The 23,574-nt window shown below is 38.3% G+C and overlaps 1 protein-coding gene across 7 annotated transcripts in view; it reads right to left on the bottom strand.

Moving 5' to 3' along the window:
• MLLT10 (MLLT10 histone lysine methyltransferase DOT1L cofactor) overlaps positions 1-17,010 on the bottom strand; it is a 217,849-nt gene extending 200,839 nt beyond the window's left edge. For 3 of the 7 annotated variants that reach the window (XR_006337182.1, XR_006337183.1, XM_043884647.1), the window contains exons 1-3: positions 16,659-17,010; positions 16,361-16,520; positions 13,375-13,454 (exon numbers count right to left, since the gene is read on the bottom strand). Coding sequence is in view for 5 of the 7 variants with exons in the window: in XM_043884647.1 (XP_043740582.1) it covers positions 13,375-13,454; positions 16,361-16,520 (240 nt within the window). In the remaining 2 variants the exon portion in view is untranslated. The remainder of the gene's footprint in view (positions 1-13,374; positions 13,455-16,360; positions 16,521-16,658) is intronic. The other 4 variants (XM_043884645.1, XM_043884650.1, XM_043884648.1 and 1 more) reach the window with 4 other exon arrangements.
• Between the last annotated feature and the right edge of the window lie 6,564 nt (positions 17,011-23,574).

Below are 23,574 nucleotides of genomic sequence, written 5' to 3'. Positions count from 1 at the left end.
CTCTGGGCTTTGGGACTTAGGAGAACAGAAAAGCACTGGTAGCATCTGAGAACGGCATGTAGAAAGTAATCATTTGGAGTTATCTATCTATTCATGGCTATGGGAGGATACAGTGCAGAAAGTAAAAAGAGGAGGGGTAGGGACAGTACACGGAAAAGGCAATGGCACCCCACTCCAGTACTCTTGCCTGGAAAATCCCATGGACGGAGGAGCCTGGTAGGCTGCAGTCCATGAGGCTGCTAAGAGTCGGACACGACTGAGCGACTTCACTTTCACGCGCTGGAGAAGGAAATGGCACCCCACTCCAGTGTTCTTGCCTGGAGAATCCCAGGGACGGGGGAACCTGGTGGGCTGCCGTCTATGGAGTCGCACAGAGTCGGACACGACTGAAGTGACTTAGCAGCAGCAGCAGCAGCAGGGACAATACAGATGGGAAAAGAAAATTTTATACCATTGTTAGGGCAGCTGTAATTTCCACTTGTCTCCAGAGCTATATATCACCATAAATATCTGAGCCTACTATATACACACACACACATACACATATATACAGAACTAAATTTTTATTGTTGGGGCGGCGGGGGAGGGGTGTTTACCCAGCTATATCCTGAGCAGAAATTACATATGTCATAGTGAAAATACTGTGAACCTGAAAAGAAATCTTTGTTGCACCAACAGTTAAGTAACACTATAGGAAGATGGGAAATAACAATCATATTTACTTTAGACGCAATAATCTTGAGATATGGGTGGAGGGGAGAGGAGACTGTACTAAAAGGAGAGAGGTAAAAAGAAGAGAAAAAAGAAGTTCACTCTAAGAATGTGTAATATGCTACCTTTTTGTAGAAAACAAAAGAGTCTATATATGTATAAATAAGTACATACATAAAGAAACTAAGAAATGAATTAAGTCAGTTAACAATAGAGAAAGATAAAAAGCAAAACTGGACAAATACAGGTTTAGGGGAAAGAATTTTTACTGAATATCTTTTTTATATATTTCGAGTCATGTCAAACGTATCATCTAGACAAAAAATTAGGGCTTAGGTTATGTCAGTGACTACAGAAGTAGAGAAATTAAATTTAAGATGCCTAGGATACCTAAACATAGATATCCAGAAGGCAACTGCAAATGCGGATCTGAAGGCTAGAACTGTCAGGTGCTAAGTGATGCCTAGAGGTATCCGTACCCATGCATAAATTTACATAGGTGAGGTGATCAAATAAACAGGCCAGAAAAGTAACCATGTAAACTTAAAATTTTCTTTAAGAAGTAAACAAGTCAAAAAAAAAAAAGAAAGAAAGAAAGAAATAAGTAATGCCAAACAGGAATCCAAAAGGTCATGTTTAAAGAGTTAAAAGAAGAAAACAGTTTCTCGGAAGTCATGAATAAAGAGAGCTGCAGGAAAGATAGACTGATCAGTTTTAAATGCTGAAGGTAGATTAAGTTTAATGGAAACAAAAAAGATAAGTTTTGGATTTGGCCATGTGAGGCTAATAGCAAAAAATCAATAGTAACAGACTTTTTAGCAGTCAAATGTAATGATTTGAAGAATGAATGGATAGGAGTCTGTGATATTTTAGGACTTTGTGATATTTTACTTATTTATACCTAAAATTTTTTCAGAAAAAGATTTGAGGCAGACTACAAATAAAGTACCTACATTATAACAATAAGAAAATAGAAAAATGAACATTGAAAGTCAGTATGAGGGACATCCCCCTGATTCAGGGAAACTGCTCTTACCCCTGACTCCAACTCCAACTATGTAGTTCTAGTGAAGGTTGTCATTCTTAGTACCCTCCCCACTCCAGCCACAGGGATGGTGGTACATGATCCAAGACAGGCCAATCAGAGTCCTTCCCAGGATTCTTCAAGACAGCCCCTTCTTCTGGTAGAAGGGGCTAGAAGATGAGAGCCAAGAGCTGCCAGCAGTCATGGTTCCAGCCTCATGAAGTAGAGAGTCTGCAGTATGAGAGAATGAAATCAACACGCAGAGAAACAGAGATAAGAGGTGAAGTCCTAAACCCCACAGGACAAGGAGAAGAGAACAAATATACTAATAATCAGATTAACGCAACTGATGTAACTAAAGACCAGATTTGGTTCTGGACTGCATGACAGCCAGAACAAAAAGAAAAACAGAATACGTATCATAGAGCTATCAAAAAGAAGGAAATACACCAGATCCTAAAGGTAAACAATTTTTCCTATGCTGTATTAATTTGTTGAACATGAATTTTTAAATAAATAAAGGTCATTGAAAGGCAAAACAGACAATCTCCATGATGAGAGTCTTACAGCAAATGCAGATTACATATGCTACTGCTCAAATCTACTTCCCTGGCGGGCCAGTAGTTAAGACTCCCTGCTTCTACTGCAGGGCGTCTGGGCTGGATCCCTGGTAGGGAAACTTAGGATTCCTCCATGCCCCTCAGTGCAGCCAAAAAAAAGAGAATTAAGCTATATGTTAATCATATAGTACAACTAACAGGCAATAGTAGGCAGCTGGAACAGAGGTATCAATTAATGGCTTTATTCTTCCAGAAGGCTCACTAGTGAAAAGAGGAAAGACAAAAAGGTGGAAAAAGTTTAAAGGAAAACTAAAATCCATGGGAAGATTCAAAAACAATTGTGAGCTCGTGGGGGGGAGGGGGCAGTAAAAAGAACAGAAAAAAGATAAAACAAGACCTTGGAAGAAATGGGAAAAGACTACATCATGAACACAGGCAGTTAATTCCACTTAAAATTTAAAAATTTAAAAGTACCTCCTCTCCTTCTGAAAACTCAACTGAATGACATAAAAGGGCACGAATCACAAAGAGAAAACAAACATAAAGGAAGACAACAGTTACAAAATTTGGGGAGCTGGAAAGGAGACAAGCAGCAACTGACTTAACAGATCAGAAAAGGATGCTACAGTATGACAAGTCCAAAAGCAATGTATCTTAGACCACACAGCAGCAAAAACTAGAGAAACTTGAGGTACCACACATCAGGGGGTAGGGAGTTGCCATGCACAGTGGTGGTGTTATGTATCCAAGAGGGATGGGGTTGAGTAAAGCTAAAATTGGGGGGGATGAGATAAAATCTGAGAAAACAAAAAACACCTCCCCTTCCACTCCTTCCACCTCCCCCCCACCTACACGCATGCACCCACACACACACAAACACATGCGCATGCGCGTGCCAATTCCTTCACTATACACTACGAGGTAACTCGCTCTCCCTCAGCGTAGAAAACTGCAGAAAGGGTAAACAAGAGGAAATGTGGACTTGGAGACATCACGCACATCTGAGCAAAGGGGTATTGAAAATCTAGTTCTAAATTGTGAAATTTCAGCAACCACTGGCTCAGAGTTGTAACCAGGTCTGTGAATCCCGAACAGATGACTGGAGGATTTTCCTATGAATAAACTAACCAGATGGTGGCATCCCAATAAAAGAACCCAGCCAGATTACCTATAATGAAGCCAATCAGCCACCAATTTCTGCCACACATACAGAGCTTCCAGTCACCTCAATAGAAACTTGTCTTAAATTCAGATGGATGGCTACAAGTCACTAAATTTGTAAGCAAAGTCCCTAACAAGACAGGCCAAAACAAATGGTACAAAGCAACTCTGAGTAAGAGTCCTAAGAGCAGAAGAAAACTTCAGAAAACTGAAAGAAAACAAAAACAACCGTCTGACTGACATCCTCACGAAATTAAGAGAAAATATGCACCCAAAAAAAAAAAGCAGATGATAAAAAATAAACACTCAAAAAGTATAAAAGAGCCTTTGGTAATTAAAAGTATAATAAAATTTAGAAATTTATGTGAAGGGATGGAAGGTAAAATAGAAACTGCCTCAGAGACTAAAACAGAAATAGATAACTTAAACAGCAAGATCAGTTCAAAAAGTCCAACATCCAAATAAAGAACAATACAGAAAAAGCAAACAATGACAACAAAACTGAGGACATATCAGAAATAATTTCAGGGACACCCCTGGTGGTCCCGTGGTTGAGAATCCACCTTCCAAGGCAGGGGATGCAGATTCGATCCCTGGTCAGAGAACTAGGATTCCATATGCTGTAGGGCAACTAAGCCCAAACACTGCTACTAGGAAGCCTGCACGCCACAACAGACTCAGTGCAATCAAAATGTTTTAAAAATATTTTAATTAAAAAAAAAAAATTCTCCCTTAACTAAACTCATGATTTCTAACATGATTTACTAGATTGAAAGGGACACTATGTACCCAGTATAATGAGTGAGGGGCAGCACACTACCATGAGAAATAACAGAGATAAACTGGATACAGAAAACACACTAAATCCAGAGAGAACAATCCTATACAAAGGATTAGAATCAGAACTTCACTGGTCTTCTTAATAGAAACACTGACAGCTAAAAAGCAATGGAGAAGTAGCTGCAAATTTTTGAAGGGTAGTTATTTCCAACCAAGAATTCCATACTCAGGCAAACCATCAATCAAGATGATAAAACTTTTTTCCTTTTTTAGAATTTTAGAATTTATGAAGAATCGAAATGATAGACTACCTGATTCATTAAATAGGTGGAAAATTATATAAGAGGTGCCTACAAAGTATACAAAGATAGAGGAAAATGAAAATACAAGACAATTATTAATCCCAGGAAAAAAAAAAACTTTAAGAAAGCAATCATAGTATGCTTTTGACTCAGAAATAACAAAAAATACTTAGTCATAAAAACACAAAATTTTCTGTTTAATACTACTGGATTAACCAAAATTTGTAGTATATGGAAAGACAACATCTAAAACTGATGTCAAGAATAGCTGCTTCTGAACTTCCCTGGTGGTTCAGCGGTTAAGAATCTGTCTTCCAAAGCAAGGATACAGGTTCAGTTCCTGCTCCAGGAAGGTCCCACAAGCCCCAGAGCAACTAAGCCTTGTACCACAGCTACCGAAGCCTGAGCACCCCAGAGCTCATGCTTCACAAGAGAGGTGCTCCAAGGAGAAGCCCAGCAAGGCAACCGGAGAAAGTCTGTGCTCGGCCATGAAGACCCAGTACAGCCAAAACAAAAAATAAACATTCTTAATGAACAGCTGCTTCTACATTTCTTGCCAAGAGTCAAACAGCAAGGTACTGTTTTGATGTATGTGAAAAAGAATATTTTAGTACTACTAACAGTGCATTTATCACTTGGATAAACATAAAAATTAAAATCTAAACAAAAAATGGAATAGACACAAAGGGCAATGTATCAATGTACCCCTATGTTTTCATTTCTCTTACTAGTTATGTTGTTTGTTGCTGTTGTTATTTGGTCTCATGTCTGACTCTTTTGTGACTCCATGGACTGTAGCCAGCCAGATTCCCCTGTCCATGAGATTTCCCAGGCAAGAATACTGGAGTGGGTTGTCATCTCCTTCTCCAGGGAATCTTCCTGACCCAGGGACTGAACTCAATCCCGAGTGGCAGATGGATTCTTTACCACTGAGCCACACTAGCTTTGTAGGCAGGTTAGGAAATGATACAAACAAATGTTAAGCACTTACTTCCTGAGTGCTATTATGCTAATCTTTTCTCACAGTTTTAAAAAAAGGGAATTCAAGAAGAGAGACAATGGAAATTGGTTATTTGCTATTCTATGTATGGCGGTAAGCACTAAATCTTTTAATTTTTTTAAATCACCTCTTTCAAAGTTACAGGAACTTAGGATGCTATGCTGAATTCAAAAACAAACAGAACAGGGAATTCTCTGGCAATCCAGCAGTTAGGCTCCAATTTCCACTGCAGGAGGCACAAGTTCCATCTCTGATGGGGAAACTAAGGAAGATTTCACAAGCTGAGCAGCACAGCATGGCCAAAAAAAGGGCAAATACTGGATATGAATCATCAGTAAGAGAAAAAAAAAATGTTAGCAAATATTTAACTTTGAAGGCATTCTATTTAGAGGATATAGGTAAAAAAAAAAAAAAGAGTATATAGGCTAAAAAACTTGCACAAAATAAGAAAAAAGTAAGTGCCACTGAAGATACTCCATCCTGGCTTCTTGCACTCATAAGTCAGAGAAAAGAAGATAAGTCTGAAAACAAATGTTTAATTATGTAAGTAAATCTAGTGGTACAAATAAAAAAGAACTTAAAAGCTTATTAAAAAAAGTCAAAATTAATTGAAGCTGAGGCAGGCAATGAAAATAATCAATTTAATATGTACCTTAGAGGGTTGAGGAGAAGGCAATGGCACCCCACTCCAATATTCTTGCCTGGAAAATCCCATAAATGGAGGAGCCTGGTAGGCTCCAGTCCATGGGGTCGCTAAGAGTCAGACACGACTGAGCAACTTCACTTTCACTTTTCACTTTCATGCACTGCAGAAGGAAATGGCAACCCACTCCAGTGTTCTTGCCTGGAGAATCCCAGGGACGGGGGAGCCTAGTGGGCTGCCTATGGGGTCGCATTGAGTTGGACACAACTGAAGCGACTTAGCAGCAGTAGCAGCAGTTAGAGGGTTGAGTATGACACCAGCATAGACCCTAGATGTGCTGAACAGTTCTAACCAAGTTTACTATGTAAGGACAGGAACTGGTAAGGGCTGATCCTACCAAAGGGGAATCTATGCCAAAAAAAAAAAGATGTATTGGACCACTAACACCAGAGAAGGCTCATTTAAGAGGATAACTCAGGTGAGAGGAAAACCACTTTCAACCCTTCCCGTCCTTGTCTCTGCTTGAAGTATCTCTTTACAGTCACAGTGAATGCCAGGCTGTGACTGTGGAACAATCCTAAAAATGAAAACCATGTGTTAAGGTTGGCATAACAGGAAGACAGAAAAAGCCTGATCCCTAAAGATTTCACAGAAGGACTCCCTGCAGTCCAGTGGCTAATATACGCTGCGCTTCCACTGCAGGGGGGCATCGGTTCCATCCGTGGTCAGGGAACTAAGATCCCTCATGATGCAGCCAAAATTAAGTAATTAATTGATTAAAGGTTTCAGAGAGCTGTCACAAAGCTTTAAAATGCCTTTCTGAACTCCTTTTAAGTAGGAAATTTGTAAATTGCTAATTTGCAGACCATTGTAATCTGGTCTTTGTTACTAGCACCAAAAACAATTCTTAACAAATAACAGAGCAAATGCAAAAAGTCCCCTCAGGGACACCTTCACAAACCCAAGTTATTAGCTTCTGCTAATAATAATAATAATAATAACAGGAAGACAACTCTTAAAGATTAGCTCACTGTCAAAAATTACAAAGTCTATGAAGACATCTACCACCACAGTTAAAAAATAAAACAAATGAAAGAATTACAGAATCTGTGAGGAGTTTTAAAATAAGTATGCTTTACATGATCAAATAAGTAAAAGAAATATGAACATTAAGACAATAATAGCAAGATATTATGGAAAAAAGGCTAATTGAAAAATATAAAACAAATAGAAATTCTAGCTATGATTTATTCAGAAAAGAAATTCATTGACTGGATTAACAGTAAGTTTGAACACAGAGCTAAAAAGATTATCCATAATAAAGAGGTAATAGAGAAACTGTAAAAGACAAATTAAAAGACCTGAAGAAAAGGATGAGAATGCCAATTAAACACCTAAGTAACAGTTCCTGGAGAAGAAAATATAATGAGAAGATATATTTGAAAAGATAAGAGCAGAACATTTTCCAAAATGGATGAGAGCAAATTAAGTCTCAAGCAGGATAAACAGACAGTCAACAGATTCCTTATTAGCACAAATAGGTACCAGAAGACAAACTAAAGTCTTTAGTTATAGGAAAACAACTGTTATCCTAGATTTCAAACTAGCATACAAGAGAGCAAAATAATGGCATTCTTAGACAAAAAGACTAATGGATCTTAGTCCTTACTAGCCACCAACTGTGAAAATACCACCAAAAACTTTCAAAAAGAAAATGACACAAAGGGCAGCAACAGAAATAAAAAAACTGAGTGGTAAAAAAACATCAGTAATGTTAAGTCCAAATTACAAATGATTATTTAAAAAAAAAAAAAAAGAAACTACCACTACCACTGGAAGATTAAAAATAAGATGGAGTTAAAATGTAAACAACAATAAGATTTCTGCCAGGAAGAAAGTGGAATACAAGGTGCCCTAAGGTCCCCTGCTTTGTTCAAAAGGAATACAAAGATAAAATCCTGGACTCAGAGAAAAAATAGAAAGTAGTGACATCAAAATTTTAAGAGCAATCATTTAAAAAAAAAAAAAAAGGACTAGAATGTAAAACCTCCAAATCAGCCCAGATTTTTTTTTAAAAAAGGAGTAAAGAACACTCAATCACTCCAAATGAAGGGAAAAAGAAAGGTGGGGGTGGGGTGGGGGGGGCAGAGTAAATAGGCAACACAAAATGAAAACTTAAGAAATAAGTCCAAATGTATCAGAGATTATTATAAACGTAAAAAAAACAACTTGCATGTTGGACTTCTTCCCCTGTGGCCCAGTGGTTAAGAGTCCTACTCGCATCGCAACGCAGTGGACTCAGGTTCGATCTCTGGTCTGGGAAGATTCCAGATGCCTCAAGCCAACTAAACCCATGAGCCGCAACTGTGCTCTAGTGCCTGCCGGCCACAACTACCGAGCCCACAGCCCGCAACTACCAAGGGCAAGCACCCTGGAGCCCATGCTGAGCAAGGAGAGAAGCCACCACAGTGAGAAGCCTGCACACTGTGACTCCACAGTAGCCCCCACTCACCACTAGGGAAAGCCAGAGGGACAGCGACAAAGACACAATGCAGCCGGAAATAAATAAATTCTAAAAACTGTCATGATAATACTCTTAGACTATATTAAAAAAAAAAAAAGCTTCACTATATTCACAAGGATGTTCACTGGAACACTATTTGTGATTGTGAAAAATTGGAAAAATAACGACAGTCGATAAAGGAATTAAGTCACAGTACATTCTGGGACAGAATACTAAAAAGCAAATAAAAACAATGAACTAGATGAGTTTATACACTGCAGCAATCTCATAAGTAGCTGTATCACAGAACACATACATAACATGATAACATTTCTGTACAATATACTACTAGATGGTGTTTATGGATATATACATGTAGTAACAAGGATTAAAACATATATGATGGCTCTACATATATAATGAAATATTACTCAGTCTTAAAAATAAGAAGGAAACCTTGCCACCTGTGACAACAACAGATGAACCTTGAAGGCATTATGCTAAATGAACCAAGTCAGACAGAGAAAAACAAATACTATATGGTTGGACTTACATATGGAATCCAAAAAAAACAAACAGAACAGACTGGTAGCTGCCATAGGCAGTGAGCGGTGGTTGGGGGAAATGGGTGAAGGTGGTCAAAAAGCACAAACTTCCAGTTATAAATAAGTTCCGCGGATGTAGTGTACAGCATGGTGACTGTAGTTAATAATTCTGTACTGTTTATTTGAAAGCTGAGGGTATATCTTAAAAGTTCTCATCAAAAAAAAAAAACTACAACTATGTGAGGTGATGGATGTTAACTTACTGTAGTAAGTTTTTGCATGTTGTTTTTGCAAGTTTTTGCAAATTGTTACAGTAGTAACATTTTGCAACATATACATATATCAAATCATTATGTTGTATACCATTAACATCCCAATGTTACATATAAGTATAGCTCAATAAAACTGGCAAGAAAAACAGAGACTGATCCCACAGACACTAAAAGGGTAATGTCTGACTCAGATTGGAAAGAATACAAAAAGTATTTCAACTCAGTTTTTTAATTCATTTTTCTTTTTAAACAGAAGGGAAGATCTGAAGCAAAAATGAAGAATGGACATTTGTTCATTCTGGGTAGCGAACACACAGATACGCATTTTATGTTCTACTTTGCTCAGAACTATTTATGACAATCAAATGCATATTAACATAATTTGTAGAATTCAATATAAATATGTAATTAGTGTGGTTAAGTATGTTTCACATGGTTTTACTGATTTATAGTGATTTATGTGCATTACACATATTCAGCAAGAAAAAAACTTAAAACTGAAACAGTATAATCCTAGATCAATCCCTAAAACCCTACTCATATCCCATCCACCAGTTCCTCCCTAACAATGTAAAAAAGCTAGGAGGAACTGCAATAAAGAGACAGAGCAACAAGAGAAAGTTATAACTCAGTTCCTGGAGGAAAGGAATCATCTTTCACTTACAGCCAGAAGAGCAAGACCTAAATAATGCAAATCCTTAATGGGCTTTTGGCCATTTAAATTTCTGTACAATCCACTTTCAATATGTCTTCCAAGTAGACTATTTAAAAATCTAAAATATCCCCTCTCTGTATCTTATTAACACTGTACAAGTAGGTAAAATTTCTAATAAATCTCTTCAGCCAAAAAAATAAAATAAAATAAATCTCTTCAGCCTGTTGTATTTAAGAACACACACACATTAAGTATAAAAACAGTCATCAATGAGTGTTTTAACCTCTAAACACTATGATTGCAGTTAATAAACAAGGAAATCCAATCAAAATATTTATTCACTTGAAGTGAAATAAGCAGTTCAAGTGTTTTTTTCCGAACAATGAATGCCTATCTAACAAAGAGCTTCCCTTAAAAACCAACCAAACTTTTCCTCAATCACCATCTATTTTTATTTTTGTCTTTCTTTACTTTTTCAACATTTATTCTAACCCTGCAATCCCTACTATTTTCGATGCCCTGTAACAAGGGTTCTGCCCAAAGGAGAGAACTACAATTGCTGTCTCAAGAACTTGTCTTTGAAATTCAGCATCCCTGGCAGCAATGTACACTATCAACTACTCTTTAAAAAATAACTGCTTGTGTTGCTACTGGAACCTGCAGTTACTCCTTTCCTGACAGTTCATTAGCCATCCTTGGTAACTTGTTCTTACTCTCCCAAATGTGAATATTCACCATAGTTCTGCCTTCACTCTTCTTTACTAGAGTAAATGTTTGTCACTTGGTTCCCAATCTTCCTGCTATGCAGCTCCATCCCTAACTTGTCTTCATTACTTTAACCCTAAATTTCCAATGAAACATCCAAGCAGCATCAAACCCTCTATTACTATTAACAGTATCACTATCCCAGAGTGCTCAACCATGACATCTCAGAATCATCTGATTATTCCCTTTCCTTCACCCCACTTCCATTTCTGCCATTTCCTCCTCCAAAATGCTCCCTCCCTTCCTTTCTACTCCCTTTCTACTCTCAAATTTTTATATAACAGCAACCTAAGTCTTTCCGTTTCTAACCTCCCCTTTCAAAACCATTCTATATACAAACCAAGCTATTTGAGTAAAAATACTGCTTTATGGTTCTGGATTTTCATTCCTCAGTTATCTATGAGCTTCTAATTCCCCCTTCTCTGAAAAGCAAGCTATCCCAAACCCAGAGATTTCCCTGCGTCTGACCAACTCACCTCTACTCTCTAGCCATGGCTAACTAACTCATCCAGAACCAGAAAAGACATGACAGAGTTTTTTCCCCATCAAAGGAACATGAGATTTGGACTGAAATTCAGTCTCTCGAGACAGGACTGAAGTATGGCCATCATTCACCACAGGAGACAACAATACAGTATACTGTGGTTGAGAGTTTAATCACAGCCCAGACTCCAACTAGGTATGTATTTCTCTCAAAACTTCTAGGTCTTTATCTGTGAAATAAGAATAACAAAAGGGTATCTACCTCATATATTTGACAGGATAATTAAAGAAGATAATTAATATAGAACATTCAGCACAGTATCTGACAGTAAACAATAAAAAAAGTTAGTTATTGACAGAGTAACTAGCAGAGAAAATCTGTAGAAAGGAAAAGAATTAAGCAGATACACAGAGAAAACCAGAAATAACATTAAGACTAATTCAATTCCCATCCTAACTCATGGATATATTTTCTGGCTAGGTTTCTTGGCTACTATATCATTTTAACAAGAGGATGCATATAAGTATATATGTGAGTATATATTTAACTACATACATATAACTATGGCTTTATAACCCTACCTTTTATAACTGTACACTACAGGAATTCAGAAAAGACTGTGCCTGATCTTTAATTAATGACCCCCACATCCTGCCAAATAAAGCTTAAATAAAACATGTCTTCCAATGTACCTTTTAAGATAACTAGCTTATTCACCTGGATATCCTGACCATGACCTCAGAGAGGAAAAAGGCATAGAAACAGGCAAGAAGTGGTATTTGAGGCAAATAATCCTGGCATTTTACCACTCCCATTCACCTCTTTATCCTCCCTCTCTTGATACCCATTTTGCTATTTTCTCATCTTTCTCTGGCCACGAAACTACTATGTCATTCGGTGGAAGAGCCTTACTTTACCTTACTGTCAATGTTTACTAACAAAGTCAAGCAAAACATCCTTTACTTGGTGACCCATCAACCCCAAACCATAAAATGTTACGGGGGGAGGAGGGGGTAAATTGATATATAAATTACGTCCTGAAATTTTTACAATTAATCTCATCCTCCACTTGCTAATTTCCATTTCTGTAATGTTAGAATAACTATAACTCTGCTACAGGGCATTCTCACACACAAACACCACATATCAACAAATTAGTGCTCTGATTTCACAATCCTACATAGGCTACTCAACCATTATTTCTGATCGAAAATTGCCCAGGCAAAACTAAAAACCTCCATTCTTGCTCTCCATGTAGGTGGAGAGGTTGAAATATTTGTTTTCTAACTTCTGTCAAATTCTCTAGTCAACACCAAGAGGAAGAAACTACCACACTGCAAATGGTAATACTTTCATATGATTAATGAAGATAAAATCTATTCTTCCCTCATATTTCTAGAAGTTCAACTGGAAAAATGCTTTTGGCCACAAAGAATAAACATTTCTCTCTCATTCTTACAGAAGGTTTACAGAAGTGTTCAGAAAGAAGGTTAGCCAGCCAAGTTAAAAAAAGGAAGATTTTTATGCTGCTTTGCCAAAGGGCCTGAATGTCTGAAAATACTGAGCAAAGTTAAACTATACATGTACAGATATAATAAAAAGAAATGTGAATCACTAAATAGTGATGGATTTTTTTACTCCTTAAACAGAACCTAGCAGAATTATCTCAGTATAACTTAACCTATGTCCTACTGCCATTATGTTCCAACCATGATTAGCCAATTTAACCAGTAGGCAAGGCCAATAAAGCCAAAATACAACTTTATATTTTATCCTTTCTAAGTACCCATCAACATGCAATTCAATTTGTTTTTCAGATCTTATAAAACCAGCTTAAAACTGCAAGTCAATATGTGGCCCACATTCAATATTTGAACAAGACTGAAAACACTTCAAACTGAAACCTGAGTGTGTAGCATCCTAAGCTACTCATTGAAGTATTTTAAAGTTTTTGATAAACAGTCCTTACCACTCTGGCCGCTCTCTCCTGAGATTCACATTTCCTGCAAAACCATGGTCCTGTGGGTACTTGAACAATGCCATAGCAAGCTGTTGGAAAACAGAATGTTTGAAAATAAGTTAAAGGTTGAAGAACTATGAAAAATCAAATATTGTACCCAAGCCCTATTAAAGTAATACCTCCAACTGCTTTGTAAAAAACTAAAACATGTTATATTTATCATTTATCACCAAGTTACAATCATGACATTTTAAATATCAGAAAGGTAACTTTTTGCTACTTCATTTCAAAAGAATAAACATCACAAATCTTATTCTTTTACAATAAAAATTAGATAAAATTTAACACGTTTACATAAATAACTTATTATTCATTCCTAGAATGATTATATGAATATTCACTACTTCAAATTCATTAACTCATTCCTATATCTTAAGTTTAAATATCAAGCATTTTAAATACATGAAAATAAAGTTATTTTAAAAATCACCTTTCAAAATAAACAAGCTATTGCAGGAAATGAAATGAAATGTAATGTTAAAAGTGAAATGCTTCTATTTAAATAAAATGTCCAGAATAGACATTTGCCTGTCTATACAGAAGGTAGATTAGTGGTTGTCTAGAACTGGGGGAGTTGGAGAGAAATGAGGAGTAACTGTTAATGGCTCCAAGGTTTCTTGTGATGATGAAAATGTTCTATTAAACTGCAGTAACAAATCCAAAACTGTGACTATACTGAACACCATTGAATTGTACATTCTAAGAGGGTTAACTGCATGCTATGTGAATTATATCTCAATAAAGTCATAAAAAAACAAACTGCAGGTTTATTTCTAATGTATAATGTTAATGTTTCAACAAGTGATGTGAATACATATCACATTTCTAAATCAGTCTAGTTACTTTAAAAATTGTTTCCATATTAACATTTACTTAGCTCAAAGTTTAAAACTTGCCAAAAACCTAGAGACATTATTAATAATCCAATTGACATTTTCTCAAATGAACCTGCTCAGAGGAAACATGGAAATATATCAAATATTGGAAAGCATCTAAAGAATATAAAATCAACACAGATTTCTAAAACTCCAAAAGCTAAACTCTGAACCCCTATTAAAAGTGGTAGTTATTCATTTGTGTCCAACTCTTTATGATCATATGGGTTGTAGCCCGCCATGCTCCTCTGTCCGTGGAATTCTCCAGGCAAGAATACTGGAGTAGGTTGCCTTTCCCTTCTCCAAGGGATCTTCCCCACCCAGGGATCAAACCCAGGTTATTCTGCATTGCAGGCAGATTCTTTACCGTCAGAGTACCAGGGAAGTCCCAACCCCTGTTAACAGGTATGAGTAAAAATATTCTATCAACCGAGTAACTGGCAGTCCAGTAGTTAAGACTATTCGTTCTAATGCAGGGGATGGCAGTTCGATCCCTGGTCAGGGAGCTAAGATCCTACGTGCCTCCTAGCCAAAAAATCAAATCATAAAATAGAAGCAGTATTGTAACAGAACCAATAAAGACTTTGAAAATGGTCCACATCAAAATAATCTCATTAAAAAAAAAAAAAAAAACACAGCGTTAGTACCCCCAAAAACTTGTGTTTTAATTCAGAAACACTTACAGAGAATAAATTTTCAGTTGTAAATGAACATTTTCTAAATTGGGAGATGAAGACTACTTAGCATCATTTATCAACCAAATTCATAAGAAACACCTCCACAAGTACCAATGAACACTAAAATGGAATATACCAGGTTCTCAGACCTTAAAATCAGTAGTTTCAATTCACATTGTTTTCACTCCTTAAAAAGTGAGGTGTGCAACTCTGCGCTTCCTTGAAAGAACTGGGAATAAGTGCATTCTCAGATTAGATTATTTACTACCTCCTAAATCTCCCTTCCAGTTCTGAGATTCCATTCTATGAAAACTGCAGTTTAGTCCCTTAGGCTCAGGCTTTCTCTCGTTTGACTAGCGTCCAATACACTACTGAACAACATCTGCATCACTCAATGCCAGATTCAAAAATGGGAAGGGGCGCAGGCTGGTGCCTAACAAGAGGAGTACAAGAGCCACCAAAAAAATTAACTAGGTTTTTCCCAACCTCAATTCCTTACCACCTGAAATGGAAAAAATCAGAAGCTTCCATGGCCAGAAAGCTACCTTACTAGTGTCCTGACCTTTTTCTACATCCCCAAAACTCACCTAATTCTAACACCCCAAAACAATACTAAGATGCTCCCCAAGTTCCTGGCGGCACCGCCACCTCCTCTTCTGTCCGATTACTTAAGCTGCGGAAGCGGCCCGAGGCGGCCATCCCGACAAGACTCAGCCTCCACCCCAGGTAGCTCAGCGCAGCTTGGCCCAGCCGCTCCCGGGGACGGCACGACTGCGGCGGCAGCAGCCTTCCGCCTCTTCTCCGCGGGAAGCGCGAGCCCGCAGCGGCGGCCGCAGGGTCTGGGCCAGAAACCTTGGGGTGCGCGGCAGCCGGCGTCCTCCCCACCCCGGCCCAAATCTAGGGCCGCCGGGCAGCCCCCGCGGCCCCCTACCCGCCCCAGCGCCGCGCGCCTGAGCCCGACTCCATGGCACAGGAAGTCTCCAGACACTGCGGCAGACTGAGCGGCGGGAGGGGGAGGGGGCTCCACGCTTCCCAACCGGCACCCACGGCCGCGGAACGCGCGCCCGGCCCCCCGCACCCCTTCGCTGCCGACCCCCGCCTCCCGGAGTCCGCAGAACCGCGGCTCCGGGCTCAGGCGGCGGCCGAGTGACACTTGAGAGAGTGAGCGCAGGATCACATGACAGTGCAGGCCACACGCACTTTCTCCCACATGCACAGCCCACACCCCCTCCGCCCCGCCGCCGACCCTCGAGTCAACCCCCGGCCGCGGAACGGGGCGGGGCGGGGGAGGGGCGGGAGGGGAACTGGCAGTTGCTGCCAAGGTGGGGGAAGCGGTGACGGTTGGGAGGCCGGGTTCGGCCCGACGGGCGGTTGGGTGTTTACCTTGATGCACCGCGACGCTGCAGCCGTGCCCGTCGCAATAAACCAGCGGGTTCTCGGCCCAGCCTCTCTCGTCTGAGCAAACGCAACAGCCTCCAATCATCTCCTTCATACTATGGGAGACCTCGTCCTCCAGTGACACGGGCCGGTCGCTAGAGACCATCTAAGAGGGAGTTGGGGGGGACCATTAAAAAACACATGCAAGCCAATGAGTGCTTCCCGCCCCCCCGTAACAGCCCACCGCGCCCCCGCTTCCTTCCCCGAGCCCCGGCCCCCGCCCGCCGCTCGGCCGCTCGCTCACTCGGGCTTTGCCGCTCAGTCACTCACGTTCCGCACAGGAGTCAGGAGCCATGTCCTTGCTGACTCCCCCCACCTCCCCTCCACCGCCTCCTCCTCCTCCTCCTCCTCGTTGTCTTCCCTCCCCACCTCCACCCGGCCGCTAACGCTGGAGCCCGGAGAGGGCACACATAATCAAGCAGGCCTCCGCACAGGCGCACTGGGGGGGCTCCCGCTGGGCCAGGGGCAGCGAGGGAGGGGAAAGGGGTTGCGCTTCCTCCTCCGAGCGTAACTCGGCGTGCGCGCCCGCCCGGCGGCCGGCGTGAGAGAGCAGGCCCGGGAGAGGCGAGGCCTGCGTGCGCGCCGCCGCGCCCGACCGGCAGCCCAGGCCGGCCTCCCGGCCCTGCCCAACTCCCGCGCCTGTCGCATCCGCCGAGGTGTGCTGCGGAGGGCGGGGTCGAGCGGAGCCGGCGGCGCGCCGAGGCCGGAACGAGCCAACTGGAGGGTGCGGGGGCGCGCACGCGGGGGCGGGGACGTTGGGGGCGGCCTTCTGCAACGCCGGCCGCGCGGGCTGCGTGTGCACGTCGCGAAGAGGCCTCGTTGGGAGGGAGGGTAAAAAGGGAAGATGCAGAGGGCCGAGAGGGAGGGAGGGTTTTATCAGAGTAGCTGAAAGGGACTCCCCGGAGGCATCTGAGGACCAACCTGCCAGCCTTTGCCTCAAATACTGGCCCGAGAGTAACAAGGGTTGGGCAAGTCGACCGCCTTTCCAGAAGGGCGCAGTGAAGCATGGCTTCCTGCAGTTGGCCGCATGAACTTCACTGTATTGCCGCAGCCTGTCCGTCCATTAAATTCACACCCAGGGCTCTACCCAAAGTTCACCCAGTGAAAGTGTCACCAAGTCTGCCGCCCATTTACACACCACATTGGCCCCAGTGACAACTGAAAGTGCATCGCAGACAAGATCAAAAGCCTAAGTTAGGGTTAGAACCCGATGAGGAAACAACACCTGCAGTACCTACCTAGCCTCAGCTTGCAGTGTAGGAGTACAAGTGGTTGTTAATCAAACAGCAACAATATAATGTGAGGATACGGAAAATGCAGTTTGAAGGAACCCAAGTTCTCCTAGTCAGTCACCAAACGATAGCTAACACCACACGTCAGTGGAGTTCTTTCTATTGAGAATTTCTCTGATCTGGCTCTGTACTTCAAATTTGCTCTTGCAAATTTGTCACTTTTATTAAGGTCACTTAAGTGGCAGAAAGATGGGAGCTTGCTGCTCACAAACAAATAGAAAATGGATCAGGCCTATCTGAACAGTTAATTAGCTGGATATTGCACAGTTTTGAGCTGTGAAATCTCCCACTGTTGCCCTACCCTGTATGTATCCTGTTAGCCCAATATTGATTTTAGACAACAACAAAAAAGTGTCTAATTATAAGTTTAGCACGAAATAGGAATATAGATTGTTTAAATGACAAGCATAGTTAGAAGGTAAATTCATAACTTTGATGAATGCCTTGCAGGTGACAAAATAACTGTTTATCAAGTGTTGGCAGTATCATGTGAGGACCTAGAAAATGCAGCCTCATAAAATGCTAAAAAATGAAGGAACCCAAGTACTCCTAGTCAGCAAAAGATAATGGCTTAAGCTCTAAAACCATTCCAAGTGTTCTCATGGAGAAAAGAAAAATGGTGGCATGGCTGCTATTTCCATTTGAAATTAATTGCTAGAAATCTATTTAAGAATTATAGTAGCTGTAATACAATGCAAGCATATATTAGCAAGTATGTTCAAACACCCTCAAAGCTAAGTGAGATAGCTACAGTAATGCAAAACTTTAAAAATGTACACTGAAAAGACAAAAAATGAGAATTCACTTAGTTATATTAGTGCATTTTTAAAAGGTGATTACAAGATTACATAATAAAATACATCTTTTGGAGCTTATGGTAACAGATTTCCGACCATATAAGAATGATGTTCTTTAAATGCCACTGATATTTTTAAAACTAAAATCACCTTCAAACCAGTCTATACTGTTTCGTGTATCTCTACCATATATCTTATTTTTACCCCTTTTTAAGGGAAACCAACATCCAGTTCCTGCTCAGGTTCAGACTCCTAATGAAGAGTAATTTTTAGTTAAAATCAATTTGAAACTTCCGTTTCTGAAGACTGCAGTCAAACCTTAATGCAATAAATTATTTAAAAATACATTCATTTCATTTCGAATGCATTGGAGCTCAGTTCTTATGATGGGATTAATGTATATATAAAGAATGATAGGTATTTTACTCTACTCTGTAACACTTAAAGAAATGCAGGTAAACACTTGCCATTTTCAAAACAAAATTTTAGAAAAAATCATTTGTAACATTTTTGAAATTTAGACAAATAGAGAAAATACACTATTTCTTAAGAACAGGCCTTTATATAAATAGTAGCATCTAAAGAAGAAATTTTACTACAGATGTATATATAAATGTTCACAAAATGTAAATCAAATTATTTAAAACCGATATTTAACATCAAATGTTGGGTTATGGAAACTGTAAGAAAAAACATAGAGTAAAAATAGTTTATTCTAATTTTAACTCATGTACCAGATATAGAACTTTTTGTTATATATCAAAAGTATAATATTTAATATACTTCTATAAAATATTAGGTGACAAGGAAGAATAACAGACATTACAATGTCGTTCAGAGATACAGTTAATTACTAATTCAGCAAGTATTTATTGAACATTTACTGTGAGCCAGGGAACATTTACTAGATACAGGAAATATAACAGTGAGCAAGTTATATTTGTCCTTTGTGTGAGATACATATGCATGTGTTTGGTTGAACATGCTAGTTCTCATACCTCAGAATGGATAAAACTTATAGTTAAATTGCCAGAATTGCTAAAGTTCAACTAAGTTTCTAGAAAAACATGGTAATTGTTAAAAAAATAAATAAGTTCTCAAGATTTATAAAATAACTTCACAGAAAACTACAATTTCAATCTTAAAATAGTTATCCTTTAAATCTGATTTCATGTTCTCAAAATATCCTTTGAAAACATATATCCAGTACCTGTAGAATAAAACAAAAGTCTGTGGTCCCAGTAAACTTCTTCACATCACAGCAACAAACTCCGTATTGGCTAATCTATTTCTCTGAACTAATCATCTGAGGCAAACCACAAAAAACTCAAGTAAAGTATTTTATGATGTAACCTCTAACCCTACTATAATGGGAAACTATATTTTCTTCCCGTATGAGTAATATATCTTCTTATAATTTTCTTTATTCCTCAACCTAGTCACCAAATTTTTGGATTTGCTTTTCCATAATCATTTACATTAGTAGATACTTATGAACGAAATATTTAAAACCAAGTTTGGTTCCTAGATTAGTACTGTTTATATGTATCTCCTTTTTAAAGTTTTATTTGCCTTCTGTTATTTTTTCTCATGTTATGTTTAGTCTATTATATCTATTGTTGAAGCATATTTCTTTAATGAGATATAGAAATTGAGGTATATTTCTATAATGGTAAGACTAAATGCACTTCTCTTCACTCGGATTCTTAACTTCCATAAAGTGTTTAAAATTCAGTATTGACTTTGATACTAAGGTTTTTAAACAAAAAGCAATTATAAGAACTCATTCATCTACTAAATCTCATCAGAAACTGTAATTTTCTTTCTAAATAAACTAGTTGGAAAAAGCAGTAAGGCAATTTCTTATGATTTGCATGAACTTTAAAATATACCTTCTTTTAAAAGAATCAATGAATAAAATTTCGTTTTGCTCATTGGTACCCAAAATTTCATACTTTACATGAAAAGTTTATGAGTCAAATATTTATGCAAGTATGATTAAAATGTTAAGGTATTTCTGATACTAGTTTTGTTATTTATCTCACGATAAGTGAGCATTGTATCTTTATAGGTACAAAACCACACATGGCACCTGTATCATTGACTACTATCAGAAATTTCATTAAAAGATATTCATTCCAATTATGTTTTAAATTGATAGTCCATTAATGGCTTTTGGAAAATTTCACTTAATGAAGCATATTAATTAATCTAACTAGGTGATTTTTTTTTTCTTTTTTAGGTGATTTTTTTTTAACTCAGCATACCACCCTAGTGAGTGTCTTGTACGCACATAGTAGGCCTACAATAAGTAGTTATTTAATGCACAATATTGGTGTTTATAAGCCAGTTGTAGTCTGAGCTTTATTCTTCAGAGCAAAAAAAGGCTTTGTTTTCTATGTGCAACTGAACTAAAATTTCTAAGTAATGAGAAATGATTAAGAAATTTTCAGATAAGTTGGTTTATTTAAAGGTTTTCAATAGTCGAAATTCATACAAGTGAAGAGTTTTTATTTTCCCGGTAATTTAGAATTGTCTGTAAACAGTCCTCAAATGTTAGCCACCTCTCCATGTAAAAGACATCATTTTCTTACAAAACAGACCCTGACTTAGAATCAGTCATAATTAAGATTATTGTTAGATACACTTAATTATTTAAAAGTTTAGTTAGGTAATTCTGAAATTTAAATTGCATGTAATCTAAATTTTAAAATCTTTCTAAGAATCAAGGCCTAATATTTACTTTAAAGGGTTTAGTGTGGCTAATCTTGTGTTTGGCCTCAGAGCTACTCCTTTGCTGTAAAACTGATATGCATTGGCTGTATTTACATTTTTGGGTAAAACACCGTGTAATTACCAACAGAAAAATATATCTAAAGGATGCCTTTAGATTTGCTAGGCGTTACATAAACCTCAATAACATTTCAAAATTGGGCTATTTTTTTCCATGATGCAATAATACTTAAAGGTGTTACACTTTTGACTTTTCAGAGTATCATCAATATAACCTAAGGGCAGGAGTGTGAGGTCCATGTTCCCATTTTTTAACTGACACTGAAGATTTGCATTTCTGTTATAATTAAAGTGTGATTAAAGTGACATATTTAAGTGTTTGTTTATAGGATACAATAAGGTTATCTGAGTGAAAAGATTCTGGACATAGAAAAGAGGAAAATCAGTTTCTGAAATGGAATAGAACCTTGCAAGAAATGAAACATATCTGGGACTTAATAAAAAGAAAAGGAGAATCAGAAATTAAACTGAATTTCTAAATACTCTTTGGACCAAAGATTACTTTTTAAGATTTAAATGTTTTCCTCTCTGAAAGGGGCCACTGCTTACCAAATCCAGAAACAAGCCCAAGAATATGTTAATTAACTGCATTGTGTCCCAGAAAGAAAGAGGTTGACAAATTCATTTTTTTATTCCTTCAATCAAGAAAATGTTTGCCTAGTACATCTTAGATTTTTTTAATCTATAATGTGTATATTTACCTCTTCAAATTGTACAGTAACAGTGCCAAAGATCATCATGGCCCCATAGGGTGAATCTTATGAAGCTTAACATTCCTGGCGAATTAAACACACAAGCCTCCGATCACTTTTTGTCAGTCTTTACTGTGGCACGTAAGAGCCAAACTGTAGGTAATTTTTATATGGTGGCAATTTATCCCAATTAAAAAAGCAATGATCTTGGATGCAAGCACAAGTGAAAAATATGACAGAAAACTAAAGAAAGGTATTACAAAGACTGACCTGGAATGCTACTTGTCCCTCTCCATCCCCACCCCCATTCATGACCCTTTTTCCACCCATTTGTTGTTTTTCTCACAAGTATATCATGACTTGTAACATATTTTTTTAATTTAAATAACCCCCCCAAATGCCTGAAACACTAAAAGATGTAAAAAGATTCACCATCTACAATCAACTATGTAGCAGATAAATTTACAAAGCTATTCTAAATATTCAGACTTATAAATAAAAAATGTAAATTGAATCCAAGTAGTTGGGGAGGGGGACCATGGGAGGATGAGTGTGGAAGGAATGAACAGATTGAGGATATCTAATTTCAACACAATTTTTTTTTCTGTTCAAATCTTTCTGTAGTTACACTTCCAATGATTTCTTATATAAGAATTTCTCCCTATATTTCGGAAGAATTGAATTATTTCCTTGAGGAAATGCAAGTTTAGGAAGAAGAGCCGCATAATGAAAGTGTTAAAATGCAAACCACTTGTATAGCATTTCAAATGCAAAATCACAACCACTACTACCTTTAACTGACTCTTAAGGGTTCTTTTCAAACAGATGCTATTTATGAACATCATCTGTTAACTTCTTTCTTGTAATTCAAAACTCTTATCAAATGATGTTTTCATGATGACGTGTAAATATAATATTCCATTAGAGATCAATTCTAATTGGTTTTTAAAAATCCACCTTGGGAAACCAGTGCTGTATAATACACAGACTAGTAATGGGCATTTTACAAGGAATTTCCGCAAAGTCTATTATAAATCTAAGTCGAAATTACTCTCTGGCCCTAGTAAGTTTCGAGCAAAAGGATTGAAATTATTTCTTCATGAGTTTTCAAGCACGATGACTTTACTCTTGTCTTCAAGACTTGCGATCACTTGTTGGAAATCTTCATTTTTTAAAACTGTGACGCTTGCCAGAAATATTTTTTCCACATGCCTCACAAAGGAAAATAGTCAGAGTTTCGTAGGTGTCTTTCAGTTCTTTCTTTCTAAAACGTGTTATAAAAGCAAATGACACGTTTTTCCCTTATGAATTTCAGTGTTATTTTGAAAATACACTTCACGTTAAGAATCCAAGCCTGTTTTTGTTAAGGGTAGCTCAACCCAGCCTTTTAAAACTAAACTCCTTATGTACAACAAAGAACTGAATATTAACAGACAGCGAAACGTGCTTTTCCGAACTCCTTTGAACCCCAACATTCATTTTCGAATCCATACATTTAAAGAGATTTAAAATAGGATATGATGGGCTCTAACTCTCCGGATCCAGAAAGAAAAAAAAATTTTTGCCCACATTTGTCTCTGTCTAGC

Source organism: Cervus elaphus, chromosome 23, assembly GCF_910594005.1.
Source record: "Cervus elaphus chromosome 23, mCerEla1.1, whole genome shotgun sequence".
Lineage (NCBI taxonomy): Eukaryota > Metazoa > Chordata > Mammalia > Artiodactyla > Cervidae > Cervus > Cervus elaphus.
The sequence above is the reverse complement of the archived record's forward strand: the minus strand, read 5'-3'. Positions and strand labels throughout refer to the sequence as shown.